This window comes from Drosophila santomea, chromosome 2L (genome assembly GCF_016746245.2).
Source record: "Drosophila santomea strain STO CAGO 1482 chromosome 2L, Prin_Dsan_1.1, whole genome shotgun sequence".
Classification (NCBI taxonomy): domain Eukaryota; kingdom Metazoa; phylum Arthropoda; class Insecta; order Diptera; family Drosophilidae; genus Drosophila; species Drosophila santomea.
In genome coordinates this window covers 19169486-19183631 of record NC_053016.2, presented here as the reverse complement: position 1 = coordinate 19183631, position 14146 = coordinate 19169486, and the positions used below count along the sequence as shown (strand labels likewise).

The window sequence follows — 14146 nt, the reverse complement described above, 5'->3', positions numbered from 1 at the left end:
AAATAAAAAATACAAAGCGATTTCTGTGACTATATTCTTTATTGTACACTAAAATCTGGTACTTTATAACAAGTAAATGGTATATAACGAAGTTGATTACATAAATAAAATCTAATAATTATCTGTGGTACGGACATAGTTTACTCCAGACGGCATGGAAACCTTGTCAAATCCCTTGGGGAAGAGTTTATGGGCCTCCTCATCGGTGACGGTGGGCAGGATCATTACCTTAGTTCCAGGCTATTAACAAATCATAGTTAGTACGAATCAGCTTGCAAGAAGTAGGTAGAAATACTCACGGTCCAGTTGGCAGGAGTGGCCACGACCTTGAGGCGATCAGTCAACTGCAGAGAGTCAATGGTCCTCAGGATCTCGCTATAAGAACACAGGATGGTCAGTTTGGATTATAGATTATCAATTGTTGTAGCCCGTAATAGGTACTCACTCGACGTTGCGACCAGTGGACATGGGGTAGAACATGGAGAGGCGCACCTTATGGTCCGGACTGATGATGAACAAGGCCCGGATGGTCTTGCCCACCTCAGGATCCTTCTTTTGCTCCTCGTCGAGCATGCCCAGGCTGACGGCCAGGTCGCGAGTGGGGTCGGCAATGATCGGGTAGGGAAAGTCCCCGGGAATATCTAGGCAGTAGCTCTTGATGTCGTTCACCCAGTCCACGTGCGAGTTTAGTGCGTCAACGGAATGCGCCAGGCATTTGGTGTTCCGCTTTGCGAACTCCGGCTGGTGCACCGCAATCCTGCCCAGCTCAGTGGTGCAGACGGGTGTGAAGTCGGCGGGGTGGGAGAAGAGCACCACCCAACTGGCGATCAGAGAGACGATTAGTGAGACTCGATTAGAGAAAAGGGTTTTATGGCACTTACGAGTTGCCCTGCCACTCGTGGAATTTGATGGGCCCCTTGGTTGTGTCGGCCTGGAAGTTAGGTACGGTCTGTCCCAAACGCATCTTGTGTTTGATTATTACTTTGACTTGGAAAAAACCTTTTTAGTTGCTCGTTGTATAGCTGGTAGCTGTTATTGGCTCGCACACGTTTTGCTTACTAAATACTGACTGGGAAATCTCGCCGTCTTTTATACGCCGCTGGATCGACTCGATTAGCGGGTGCGATAGAGATAGGGAACGGGCGCTGCCTTATCGTATCATATACATATGTACAGTACGTGGTGCTGTGTGTAGACTAACAAACAATTCATAGAAGATTGAGGGACATTAGGAGGGGAATGCAGAGGCCTCGTGCGAGGTCTCTATATTTGTGTGAACGTCGACAGGGGCCTCTAAAAAACCTGATTGGGCCTCACCCAAGTATGGACTTTGTTACGAACAAAAAAGAAGAATCTAGAAGAATCGCATAAAAAAGTACAGTTTTGCATATTTATTTCCCTTAAACTTATTTAAATAACCCACCAAGTCCAGAACCAGGACCTGGAATCGAAACAGCTGATCTGGTCCATTTGACAGTTTAGCCGGTTTCAAACATAAACAGAGAGCCATTAAATAAACAGAGAGCATTTAAATGTTGAATGGTATTGGTGATTAGCGGCGGAGCACCAACACCAGAAAACATACGTGCACACCGATAGCCGGACGGTGAGAGCGAGAGCGCCGGGCAGTAAAAATCGCACACTGCCATAGATCGCACGGCTCTCCCGTTCACTTACGCAAAACGAGCCTCCAATTCGGAGCGAGAGCGAGTAATATATTGAGATTGTGTGCGTGGGTCTATTGAAAATTAGCACACCAACATAGGTTTTCTCTCAGTAAGTCACACGAATAGATCAAGTGGGTTTTTGGGAAGTCGGATGGGCAGATCCCTAACTCAGAAAGCCAGAGACAGTACAGGTGAAAGCAACTCAGTTTGGTATCTGATTAATATAGGATGGTTAGATCTAAGTAGTGAATACAAGTATTGTAGAAGCAGTGTGCTAGACTTCAGGGTATACTTTTGAAAATTAAATAAATTAAATGATTTTTCATGTGCTAAAAGTACAGTCCGTGCATTCGGTTGTGGTTAGTTTCAGAGTTAAATTCAAGACGCAAAACCATTTGATTCACTACATACTTATATTTAGTGGTAATTTTCCATTTCTCGTCATTTAATGTATTCCAGGTTGTTTGTAAGCAATCTCAAATTTGTAGTCAAGGGGCTTAAGATTGCGTTAGTGTGAGTGAGAGCAGTGGTCTTGCAGGAGGAAGTCACAAAAAGAGAAAGAAAATAAAGAGCGAACCGGGTGATCGACCTGAATTTAAATCGATATCGATAATTTGGGCGCCAATGTGATTTTTTGCTATTAAATATTTTAGAAAACAATGTGGTTATAAAGTTTAAATAAATAAAGGTTGTCCTACGACCTTTTAAGAACCCGCAACCTTAGCGTGAAGATAGCTAGAACAAACATTAAAACAAATTTAAGTGTAGGTTTTTAAATTTATTTTTATTGTACACATTAAAACACGATTACCAAGTAAAGGCTAAAGTTATACAATTTCTTATCAATATCAGCGTACCAAAAATATGATAACGGCTATCTTTAAATTTCATTCACCAAAATCGGATTCAATGGCAAAACCTTCTACTTGGTCAGCTGTTTTCCGGTCAATATCTCGCATATTTCCAGTCCCGCGGAAACAGTCTCAAGAAACACCATGTAAAGGGATGAATGCGGTATGCCCCACAGGTTACCTCTTGCCAAAATGCAGATGGTTTGAAGCAGATCGACCGAGAGGCGAGCAAGGGCGAAACATTCTGGTTACTTAGTTTATAGCCGTCTAGTAAGAAATTCCTTAATGATCTCACGACGTTTAAGTAAATGTGTGCTTCTGGTTTCTGTGAAGTGGAAATCTACACTGAACTGAATCAATGAAAACGGAATTTGTAGCCCAACTCTTGTCCGATAACGATAACAAGATTTTGAGCTCGATTTATTGGGTTTTTGGTGTGCTATCGCTGATTTGACCCGGTTCGCTCTGGCCTTCCCACTGTTATTATATGCCCCTCCTACTCCCACCACCTATCAACTCTATCAACCAACCAACTATACATATCGCTTCGCTTGTGCATCTCTCTTCCCGACATCACCGCATTCGGCATTTCCTCCCGCCCACAAAATCCACTTTGTTATTGACAAACAAACCAGAACCGATGGAAAATTACCACAAAATGTCTATAAGGCTTTGCTCAGAAATGATATGCAGTGCATAGACTGTACTTTGAATCATTGTCATTGTTTGTTTAATCTTTTCACACATATTTCATAACACAGCACCGTTTAATATCTAGTATTTAAAAATTATATTACATATTTATTCCAATTTGGTGTTCCTTCATGTGAACAGTCTTTTTGCGACTAATTTAGCGTTCGACTTCCCAAACCCACTCGATCCAACTGTGTAACTTGCTGAGAGGTGTGCTAATTTTCGATAGACCCACGCACACAGTCTCAATACTTTACTCGCTCTTTTCTCCTAATTGGGGGCTCGTTTTGTGTACGTGAACCTGAGATTCGTACAATCCATTGTAGTATGTGATTTTTACAAGCACTCACAAATACCAGTACGCGGCGTGTCGCTCTCTTCCTTTCTCACTGCTTACTTGCACTTTTTGGAAAGTGATCAGCTGATGGATCAGCTGTTTGATGTGAACTGCCATTTCCAAATCCAAAACCATCCAAATGGTTTCGATTTGTTTACTACCCGCAATCGGAAAAAAGAATATTGAAACATCTTATTGAATTCTGCAAGGGGATATAGATTTCAGCTCAAGTTGTTAATCTTTTAAATTTATATAGGGCATTACTATTATTTTTCTCCCAAGTGTATATTGAAAACGAAGGAATTTTGCCAAAATACCAAAATACAACTGTAATAAAAACAATAACCAATTTTGAATATTTTGTTAAAAGATTTTTTTAATTGCATATGTATATAATATATGATAGGAGTTATGGCACATAATTAATTTGGGAAAATCACTTTCAATAGTTCTCAGTTGTGCGGACGTAGTTTACTCCAGACGGCATGGAAACCTTGTCAAATCCCTTGGGGAAGAGTTTATGGGCCTCCTCATCGGTGACGGTGGGCAGGATCATTACCTTAGTTCCAGGCTATTAACAAATCATAGTTAGTACGAATCAGCTTGCAAGAAGTAGGTAGAAATACTCACGGTCCAGTTGGCAGGAGTGGCCACGACCTTGAGGCGATCAGTCAACTGCAGAGAGTCAATGGTCCTCAGGATCTCGCTATAAGAACACAGGATGGTCAGTTTGGATTATAGATTATCAATTGTTGTAGCCCGTAATAGGTACTCACTCGACGTTGCGACCAGTGGACATGGGGTAGAACATGGAGAGGCGCACCTTATGGTCCGGACTGATGATGAACAAGGCCCGGATGGTCTTGCCCACCTCAGGATCCTTCTTTTGCTCCTCGTCGAGCATGCCCAGGCTGACGGCCAGGTCGCGAGTGGGGTCGGCAATGATCGGGTAGGGAAAGTCCCCGGGAATATCTAGGCAGTAGCTCTTGATGTCGTTCACCCAGTCCACGTGCGAGTTTAGTGCGTCAACGGAATGCGCCAGGCATTTGGTGTTCCGCTTTGCGAACTCCGGCTGGTGCACCGCAATCCTGCCCAGCTCAGTGGTGCAGACGGGTGTGAAGTCGGCGGGGTGGGAGAAGAGCACCACCCAACTGGCGATCAGAGAGACGATTAGTGAGACTCGATTAGAGAAAAGGGTTTTATGGCACTTACGAGTTGCCCTGCCACTCGTGGAATTTGATGGGCCCCTTGGTTGTGTCGGCCTGGAAGTTAGGTACGGTCTGTCCCAAACGCATCTTGTGTTTGATTATTACTTTGACTTGGAAAAAACCTTTTTAGTTGCTCGTTGTATAGCTGGTAGCTGTTATTGGCTCGCACACGTTTTGCTTACTGAATACTGACTGGGAAATCTCGCCGTCTTTTATACGCCGCTGGATCGACTCGATTAGCGGGTGCGATAGAGATAGGGAACGGGCGCTGCCTTATCGTATCATATACATATGTACAGTACGTGGTGCTGTGTGTAGACTAACAAACAATTCATAGAAGATTGAGGGACATTAGGAGGGGAATGCAGAGGCCTCGTGCGAGGTCTCTATATTTGTGTGAACGTCGACAGGGGCCTCTAAAAAACCTGATTGGGCCTCACCCAAGTATGGACTTTGTTACGAACAAAAAAGAAGAATCTAGAAGAATCGCATAAAAAAGTACAGTTTTGCATATTTATTTCCCTTAAACTTATTTAAATAACCCACCAAGTCCAGAACCAGGACCTGGAATCGAAACAGCTGATCTGGTCCATTTGACAGTTTAGCCGGTTTCAAACATAAACAGAGAGCCATTAAATAAACAGAGAGCATTTAAATGTTGAATGGTATTGGTGATTAGCGGCGGAGCACCAACACCAGAAAACATACGTGCACACCGATAGCCGGACGGTGAGAGCGAGAGCGCCGGGCAGTGTGATGGTATTAGTGAGTGCCTGTAAAAATCGCACACTGCCATAGATCGCACGGCTCTCCCGTTCACTTACGCAAAACGAGCCTCCAATTCGGAGCGAGAGCGAGTAAAATCTTGAGATTGTGTGCGTGGGTCTATCGAAAATCAGCACACCAACATAGGTTTTCTCTCAGTTAGTCACACAGCTAGATGGGAAGTCGGATGGACAGATCGAAATTTCAGAAGTTTACAGCCTTAAAAGTAATTCATTTTCTTGGCTCACCTCTTCTTAATATTTTTTAGGAAATATACGTTTGCTCACCCACTAAAACTGGTTTTTATCGTTTGCTCACCCTCAAAAGTTAGTCATTTTGTTTACCGACATATTAAAATTAATTATTTTTAATAATACAATTTCGTTAGAGTGGGACAAACTTGCGCTCCGTCTATGTCCCTGGAGTCTGTATGCTTAATCTCAACTTTCTAGCTTTTGTAGTTCCTCAGATCTCGACGTTCATAAGGACAGACAGACGGACAGACGGACGGACAGACGGACATGGCCAAATCGACTCGGCTATTGATCCTGATCAAGAATATATATACTTTATATGGTCGGAAACGCTTCCTTCTGCCTGTTACATACTTTTCAACGAATCTAGTATACCCTTTTACTCTACGAGTAACGGGTATAAATATCAAAATGTGTATTATTTATGTAATTAAGTCTTTCGCTTTATATGCAGAATACCCACTTTAATCCTTACGGATTCCCGTCGACTCCTCGGTTTCCTAAACTTGTGTATGATATTAATTTTCTTTTATATAATAATTTTTTTATAAATATGTTTTTTTTTTTTTTTTGCGTTAAAAACCATTTCTTTTCCTCTCCGTTTTATTGTTTTGAACTAATGATAAAGAGTTATCCCTTAAAAATTTTAAAATACAGAATTTGAATTTGCCTACACATATCGTTAATAAGAATAAAGTTGAATTTTTGAAAGAGCAATCAGAAAATATCACACCTCCAAAACAAAGTAGATAAATATTTGTTTTTGCCTGAAAGTATGCCCCACCAAATAATTTTGGAAACAACTGTGATCGAAATATGTCTTATACGCGCTATAATCGCAAGAGAGATAGCCTTAAATTTAAAACTGCCGCCAATGAATTAAATAATTCATATGCAGTTACGACCAGCTCTGTCACCTTAGTTACTAGCACAGTCACAACGTCCGTTGTGAATACTACTATAACAAATACAGTGCGTTCCCGAACAAGTACTAGTGTTTGTTCTTCACTAGAGTCGTCCCTGAAAATGCCTAGCATACCAACTTCCCCTCCTAAAAGTTGTGTGTTTCAAATGCCACTTGTCTCTCTTAGCAGAAAACAAGGTAATACAGGCAAAGCATCAAAAACAATCAAGAAAAACAAAATTACACTAATCAATGTCATAAATAGTTCAACTAAAACGTCCGGGGTGAACATCGTAAGCGGCAATCGCTTTGCTGCCCTTGCAGAAGACGCTGAGGAAGTTCTGGCAATGGACACCTGTGCAGATGATGATATCCCTACTACAAGCTCACGTATGCAGCAAGGTCAGTCTCAGCTTAAAAGAATTAATTGAGCGAGCTTTCTCTGAAAAAGGTTTCTGTGTTCTCAACACTTACAGCCCGAGGAGACCAGACTGGCGAGAAATTCCAATTAATGCGTTGATGCAAGGTCAGTCTCAGCTTAAAAGAATTAATTGAGCGAGCTTTCTCTGAAAAAAGGTTTCTGTGTTCTCAACACTTACAGCCCGAGGAGACCAGACTGGCGAGAAATTCCAATTAAAGATGGTTCTGACGAGCAAGCAGTCAATGCTAAAACTAGACAAAATCTATTTTATGTCAATCCTAAGCAAGCACCAAATGTGTCTGATGCGTTGAAAATAACCCATGTGGGAAGACACATCGAGCTAATCAAAAAACTAAAACCAGCTGTTAGGTTACCTAAGGACGGACTAAGGCAGGCTGGAAGGCTCGGCACCGACAACTTCACAAATTCAGAGTCACTACTTATTTAAGAGTCAGTAGTTAAAAATGGCTTTTCTTACGCTGAAATGGCACGTCAAAATACGAGATTGATGAACAACGGTTTGGAGAAACCAACCGTTTCTAGTCCAACTCACATCCCGGACGAACACGGAATTGAAAAGCCTTACAGGATGTCAATTCCCGAATGGATCAACTTTTTAGGCTTGTTCAGGAGTCGATGGATGCCAACAAAGTCTGACTGCGTCAGATATAAAAATCGGATTATGGAACGCACGGGGACTTCTCAGAAACAACGAAGAGCAAAAAGTCTTTCTTGGTACCAACTCACTGGATATAATGCTGGTTACAGAGACCCACTGCAATTCTTGTCAGAATTTGTACTTTCCAGGATATGACATTTACCATGCAAATCATCTTAGCGGTAACAGAGGTGAAGCAGCAGTGCTAATAAAATCTGGCATTAAACATAGTCCAAAGGCCACCATGGTGTCCTGGAAGATGCAAATATAATTGTGCAAACGAACAGCGGTAGTCTAGTAATCGCCTTCACCTATCTCCCCCCCCCAATGAATCCTGGAGCAGTGCTGACTTCGACCAACAGATTAGTTCGTTTGGCAACAAATTTGTATTAGGAGGCGATTTCAATGCCAAACACCAATGGTGGGGTGGTATCAGATCGTGCTCACGTGGTAGGCAACTTCAAGAAGCTATTGCCAACAGTTCATGCCAGATCCTAGCCAACCTTCTACTCATACAATTCCCAGCTCACTCCGTCTGCGTTAGATTTCTTCATCGTCAATGGTATTCCAGACAATAAGCTCTCTGTTGACAAGTGCTACGACCTGTCCTCTGATCATTTGCCTATAATATCTGTCCTTCATCATGAACCACAACTAAATACACGCAGACAACAATTACTTCCACCTGCCTCCTCTGTTGAGATCTTTAAAGCTGAATTAAAAAAGAGGATCAGTTTAAACATGTACCTAAATAGCGGTGAGGAAATCTAAGATGCAATCTCAGCAAAGTACAAATAGCTGCCGCCTGCGCCAGCCCAAATTCCTCTCAACATCAAAGAGGGGAATTGCCTTCAAATGCTACTGCACCGTTTTTTGTCTCAAAAGAAGAGTACGAAGGAAATACGCTAGAACTGGCGGTGCGCGGGTAAATTCAATATATAAAAGGTTATCAAACCGTCTCCAAAAAGTTCTCAAAAGGTCCGGGCTGAAATTGACGCACACTTGGAGAATGCTAGTCCGGATGCATCATCCAACTACTCTTTCTGGAAACTAACCAGACGATTTAAAAGGCAAGTGGTTCCAAAAGCCCCATTAAAAAACCAACTAGGTGGATGGTGCTTATCTGATACAGAAAAGGCTGAAGCATTTGCAGCAAAGATTCCAGACACTCGACATTGTGGATAATTCTATGCATACTAAAATCCAAGCCAAGAGTTATCCTAAAACGGATTCTCAATCTGGACAGCGTAGCTATGTCGATTCCTAAGTGGCAGTTTGGATTTCGAAAAAGCCACGGAACTCCCGAACAACTAAATCGTGTTGTTTATTTCGCACTGGAGGCTATGGAAGAAAAGGAATACGCTGTGGCGGTTTTCATGGATATTCAGCAAGCCTTCGACAGGGTGTGGCACAAAGGTGTACAATGTAAGCTTAAGTCCTTGCTTAATCCGCAACTACATCAGCTATTAACCAGCTTTCTAGAGGATAGGACGTTCTGTATAACTATAAACGGAATCAAATCTTCGAATAGGCAAATTTGTGCAGGAGGTCCCCAAGGCAGCGTCCTCGGCCCTACATTGTACTGTGGAACTGTGGACACAGATGCCGTTCTTATTGCAACATACGCTGATGATACCGCAGTTTTAGTCAGAAACCCCTCCTGGGTCATTGCCGCAGAAGCCTTACAGGAGTACGTTTGTTCCTTTGAAAAATGGGCGCAGGATTGGAACATAGGGATAAACAGTAGCAAATGCGCAAATGATACGTTTGCGACAAGACCTGGAAGCTGCGGTAACCTAACGCTATTTGGGCCCGTGCTGGAGCATAAGCCGTATTATAAATATCTTGGGGTCATCCTGGACAGGAAACTTAACTTTGGACGTCATGCTACATTGGTGAAGCAAACTATAATGTCAAAAGCTGTAAAAATGTCTTGGCTCATCTCTCCTAGGAACAAGCTCTCCTTAAAAAACAAGGTGGCCTTATATAAAACAATACTCAGCCCAATTTGGAGATATGGTCTACAAGTTTATGGAATTGCTGCTAATCACACATAAACAAAATCCGTATAGCTCAAAGCAAAATATTGAGAACAATGTTCAATGCTCCCTGGTACATGCGTACTGGTGATATTGAAAGAGATCTAGCAATAGAGATGGATCGTGACGTTATTCAAACACTAGCTCAGAAGTATGAAGACAGGCTGAGAAGATTAAAAAGACTCCACCCACAGGATCTATATTTTTGAACCATGGCATAATAAATATTATTAGTATTAGTTGTCAATAAATAGTTAGAAATATAAAACATTGAATATAAAACATTGAATATAATTAAAAAATGTTAACTTTATATCTAATTCAATAGTATTACTATGTTCCATTCCGTACACATATAATTGTTTAGGATGCCTCAAGGTAGCAGTACAATAATTTATTTCTACATGTATCCAAACTTTTTAATAAAAAAAAAAAAAAATATATATATATGTATATCTTACATATATATATCAACCAACACTTAGATTGAGACTCATATTCGTGTTTTCAAAAGCTACCCTATTTCCGCATCGATGACTGTAGGAAAAGCTTTTTCGCCTGAAAGCTGACGCTTGAAGTCAGCTATCGAACAGCTGATTTTGATAAGCACCGCCTTCGCCCACGCCGCATGTTTTCCTTCTTTGCTTTCGCTTTGCTTTGCTTTCGGTTTGGCGCTCCGGCTCAGTTCAAATTTAGCGATGCGCGCGTGCGGTTGCCGAGCAGTCGAAACATAACGGTAAACGGTCCTCGAAACTGTTTTTGCCATAGGTATATTTGTCTTATCGAATCGCCGACTTTGCGCCTAGGGACCGCGGTTCCTCGTATTCTCGCATTTTCGCATTCTGACAAAGTGCACACCTTTTGGGAGGCGGCGAAAACTTTTGTCCGCGAAAACTTTTCCACTTGTTTGCCCATGCGGTGCGCTGGTGTGTGTTTGCCAACTAATCCAAACATGTGAGGCTACAAACAAATCATCTTCAACACTATGTTATATTCCCATTCCAAAGAAGCGTTCCCCAAGTGATCTGATCGCCACCAGAAAAAGTTTTCCCTTGACCAGTTCTAATGGTAAATGCAACGATAAAGTTGTTTTCCGAAACTCGGCGAAAAGTTGCCAGCCAACTGTCCTCATAAAATATGCCAAGACATTTACATCGCCCGGCACAACTGCTTTAAGCCCGCTGGCACCCGTTGGCCATCAAAGTGTTAAAGTGCTATAAAAAGGTACGAAAACATACTCCCTCGGCGGCCATTGAATAATGCATTCAATTACGGATGTCGCCAAAATATAAAATACAAAAACAAGCAACCATTTATGCGCATGTAAAGTGTGGGTACAAATGTTATTATTCATACACGGTATTGTTTATTTTGCCTAATGCTCGCTTTCGGACATACTGTTAATATTAAAAGAGTCCTCTTATAATTTATGTGGAAAGTAATTAAAGGAATGTTTAGTAAGTAATTCTTATGGTTAGGCAGGCAATTAAACATTGCAGTGGCCCATATGAATTAATCTAGCTATTCCGTACTATATGACTTTTAAAATTTGCAAGCTGTACACAATAGTACTTTAAATAGGATATGTTAAAATAGTTTTTAAAGATATAATAAATAACGTTTTAAGATTGCTAAAAAAAATGTAGAAAAAATAACCACTAAGCTCTTAAAATATGGAAGTTATTATGAGTAAAGGGTGTCACAATTATAACAACTGTCTTTTATACCTATACAAAGAAACAATTAGGTATAAGTATTTTTATTGGAAAATACCTTCGCAAGAAATTAGATGGAAAAAATATATTAATACAATTAACGGTTTATTCGCGATTTTGAAAGGTTCATAAGATGGCACAAACAAGAGTAAAATCGCATTTTAATTGAAAGTCAGCGGTACCCAAAACCGTTAGACAGATCAGACCGCCATAAGCCTTAAATATTAATGAAACGATTAAGCAAACTTTTCATTTCATTTTGATTTTTTTTCTGAAAGCAGCAGTTGCACCCCCTCAACGGTTTTTCTTTGTTTTTTGTGCACTTCATGAAATGTTAATTTTAATTAAGCGACGCTGCGCAGCTGAGAAAAGAAGTTAAAAAATAAAAACCAGGATTAAAGGAATGTGGAAGAGTGACAGGAAAAGTTGGACTGTGTATATACTCATACATATATATGTGTGTAAATGAGGGAGGGGAGGTACAATGATAAAACACAACCAGAAAATAAAACAATAAGTCTGCAGTTGATGATGAGCAGGTGTGTGGCGTTCTAAGGGACAGGAAATGCGGATTTCCTTCGCTTCTGGAAAAGCGGGTCAAGTTTTTGTTATAAAATATTCCAAGTGTCACAAAAAAATAAACCAACGAAAATAATAATAACGAGTGGATGTGCAAAAGGGGGTCGGGGGACCGCGGATGCGGCTTGTTTAGCAGCTCTGGGGTCCTTTGGTTAATACTTGTGCAACAGCAAGAACAACAACAGCAACAACTACAATAAAGCCGAAAGAAAAGCTACAACAACAAGTAAAAAACACAACAATAAAGACAACTGGCGACGACTTCTTGCGGGACATTGTATAGGCCAAAGAATAATAAAGACTTGGAAAAACAAAGACGCCAAGAAAATCCCCTCGCTCACAGTGTTGATAATGAAAGAGCGGAAAATGCACCTGCAAAAGAAGTGTATTGCCGCGGAGAAATAAATTATGATTTTGGTATTTTAATATCGACAAGTTACTAACTTACTTAACATAATATTTCTTAGTCAAATTCTAATGCTATTCCTTAAAATGAAATCTTATGGTTTTTTGTTGAAACCCTTTCTTAGTCTATTTTAAAGTAGATATTCTCCCGGTGTAGGAAGAAAAGGTTGGGGCCATCTAAACGAAACACGCGAGAGCGAAAGGCTTCGGAGCACAGGTCTGAGCAATTATGGTTGATGAATACACCCACAGAGACCAATAGGAAATAGGGCTGACCCCCTCCCCCCCAGACCCTTTTCAGCACGCAAGGCGTAGCTCTTCTTTTTGGGAAATAATGGAAGCGTCCCTTCATCCTGTGCATGGAAAACAATAATTTGTTATCTGTCCGCTCCGAGGATCCTCTCACTTTTGGGCCTAAGAGCAGTATATAAATCACAAAAACCGAAAAGTATCCTATAAATCTATGCGTGGGCTAGCAAATCGTTTTGTGTGCGGGCAAAAAGATAATTAAGACATTATGGCATATCTTGGCAGCCACATACATATAACAATGAAAGGCCTGCTCAATGCGGTGGCATTTCATAAATTATGATTAAAAATTTAATGGGTTCTGCACGGCGCAGGAAGCAGCTCCATTTACCGCCAAACAAATGGCCGAACTAACCAACCAGATAGGTGGAAATCAATATTAGCGGATTACAACAGATTTATTCCTGCAGAAAGAAACATAAAACACGTGTTTGCTTAAAATAAAGCACAAATTCAATAAATGCTGAGAGTTGTAAAGTTAAGTATATCAAGGCGCCCAACGTTACAAAACTGAAATAAACTGCATGTATTTGGTATCTATTAAAAAGGAGAATTGGAATTTAAAACCAATAACGTTGCAACTTTATTTTTAGGTAAATAAACTGCAGAACCAAATTATCTTGCCAAGCCCCCTAAATAAAACCTGTTTAGCCAACACTCCTTGAAGATTCTTAACTTAGTTTTCACTGAAACTTTAATTCTATCGGAGCACTATAAATCTAATTGAGAAACTAATTTGCCAGATGCTGCTTACAAATATGTTAATTTCGCCAGCGCTAATTTGCTCTAACTAATTAAAAAACACTTTAAGTGAAATATTTCCCAGTCGCATAAATATGCCAAATTGCGAGGAGCACACCGACGTAGATCCTCGCCGGCGCAAATCTAATTAATGTGCAAGACAAACGGGCGCAAAATTTATTTAGCGCATTCGGATAGGCAAAGGACACCTGGCCACCGCCCACCGTTCACCCACTGCCCCCACTACTTCATTTTCGTCCTAGCGGCAATAATTGCGTACATTTTTCAGAAACAGACAACAACAAGTGGAGAACTCCAAGTGCCTTCAAGTGCCGGCAATCTGTGTCCTGTGTGTGTTTTGACTGTCGGAGCGTCGATTTGATTCGGCTGCCCGGATTTCTGAAGCATCAGCATCTATATATACATATATTTTATGCTATGGGCAAGCTTCGTACCTTTCTCACTCATATGTCTAACTGTCTGTTTGGTTATCTATTTGTTTGTTTGTTTGTTTGTTGGTCCTTGGCGCTTGTTTGCGCGTGTTGTTTGAATTGAATTTGTTGCCTTTGACGTGAATTGGATTGCTGACAGACTGGATTA

At 41.0% G+C, this 14146-nt stretch overlaps 2 protein-coding genes across 2 annotated transcripts; both read right to left on the bottom strand.

Annotated features, from left to right (window-relative positions):
* Positions 1-20: 20 nt before the first annotated feature.
* On the bottom strand, positions 21-1066 carry LOC120458498 (peroxiredoxin-6-like). Its single transcript, XM_039646165.2, has 4 exons — positions 882-1066; positions 446-820; positions 300-375; positions 21-240 (listed from the first exon to the last, which is right to left on the bottom strand). The coding sequence occupies exons 1-4, from the start codon at positions 962-964 to the stop codon at positions 112-114; spliced, it is 663 nt and encodes a 220-aa protein (XP_039502099.2). The 5' UTR covers positions 965-1066; the 3' UTR covers positions 21-111.
* Positions 1067-3904: 2838 nt separating this feature from the next.
* LOC120458703 (peroxiredoxin-6-like) lies at positions 3905-4946 on the bottom strand. Its single transcript, XM_039646447.2, has 4 exons — positions 4761-4946; positions 4325-4699; positions 4179-4254; positions 3905-4119 (listed from the first exon to the last, which is right to left on the bottom strand). The coding sequence occupies exons 1-4, from the start codon at positions 4841-4843 to the stop codon at positions 3991-3993; spliced, it is 663 nt and encodes a 220-aa protein (XP_039502381.1). The 5' UTR covers positions 4844-4946; the 3' UTR covers positions 3905-3990.
* Positions 4947-14146: the final 9200 nt, after the last annotated feature.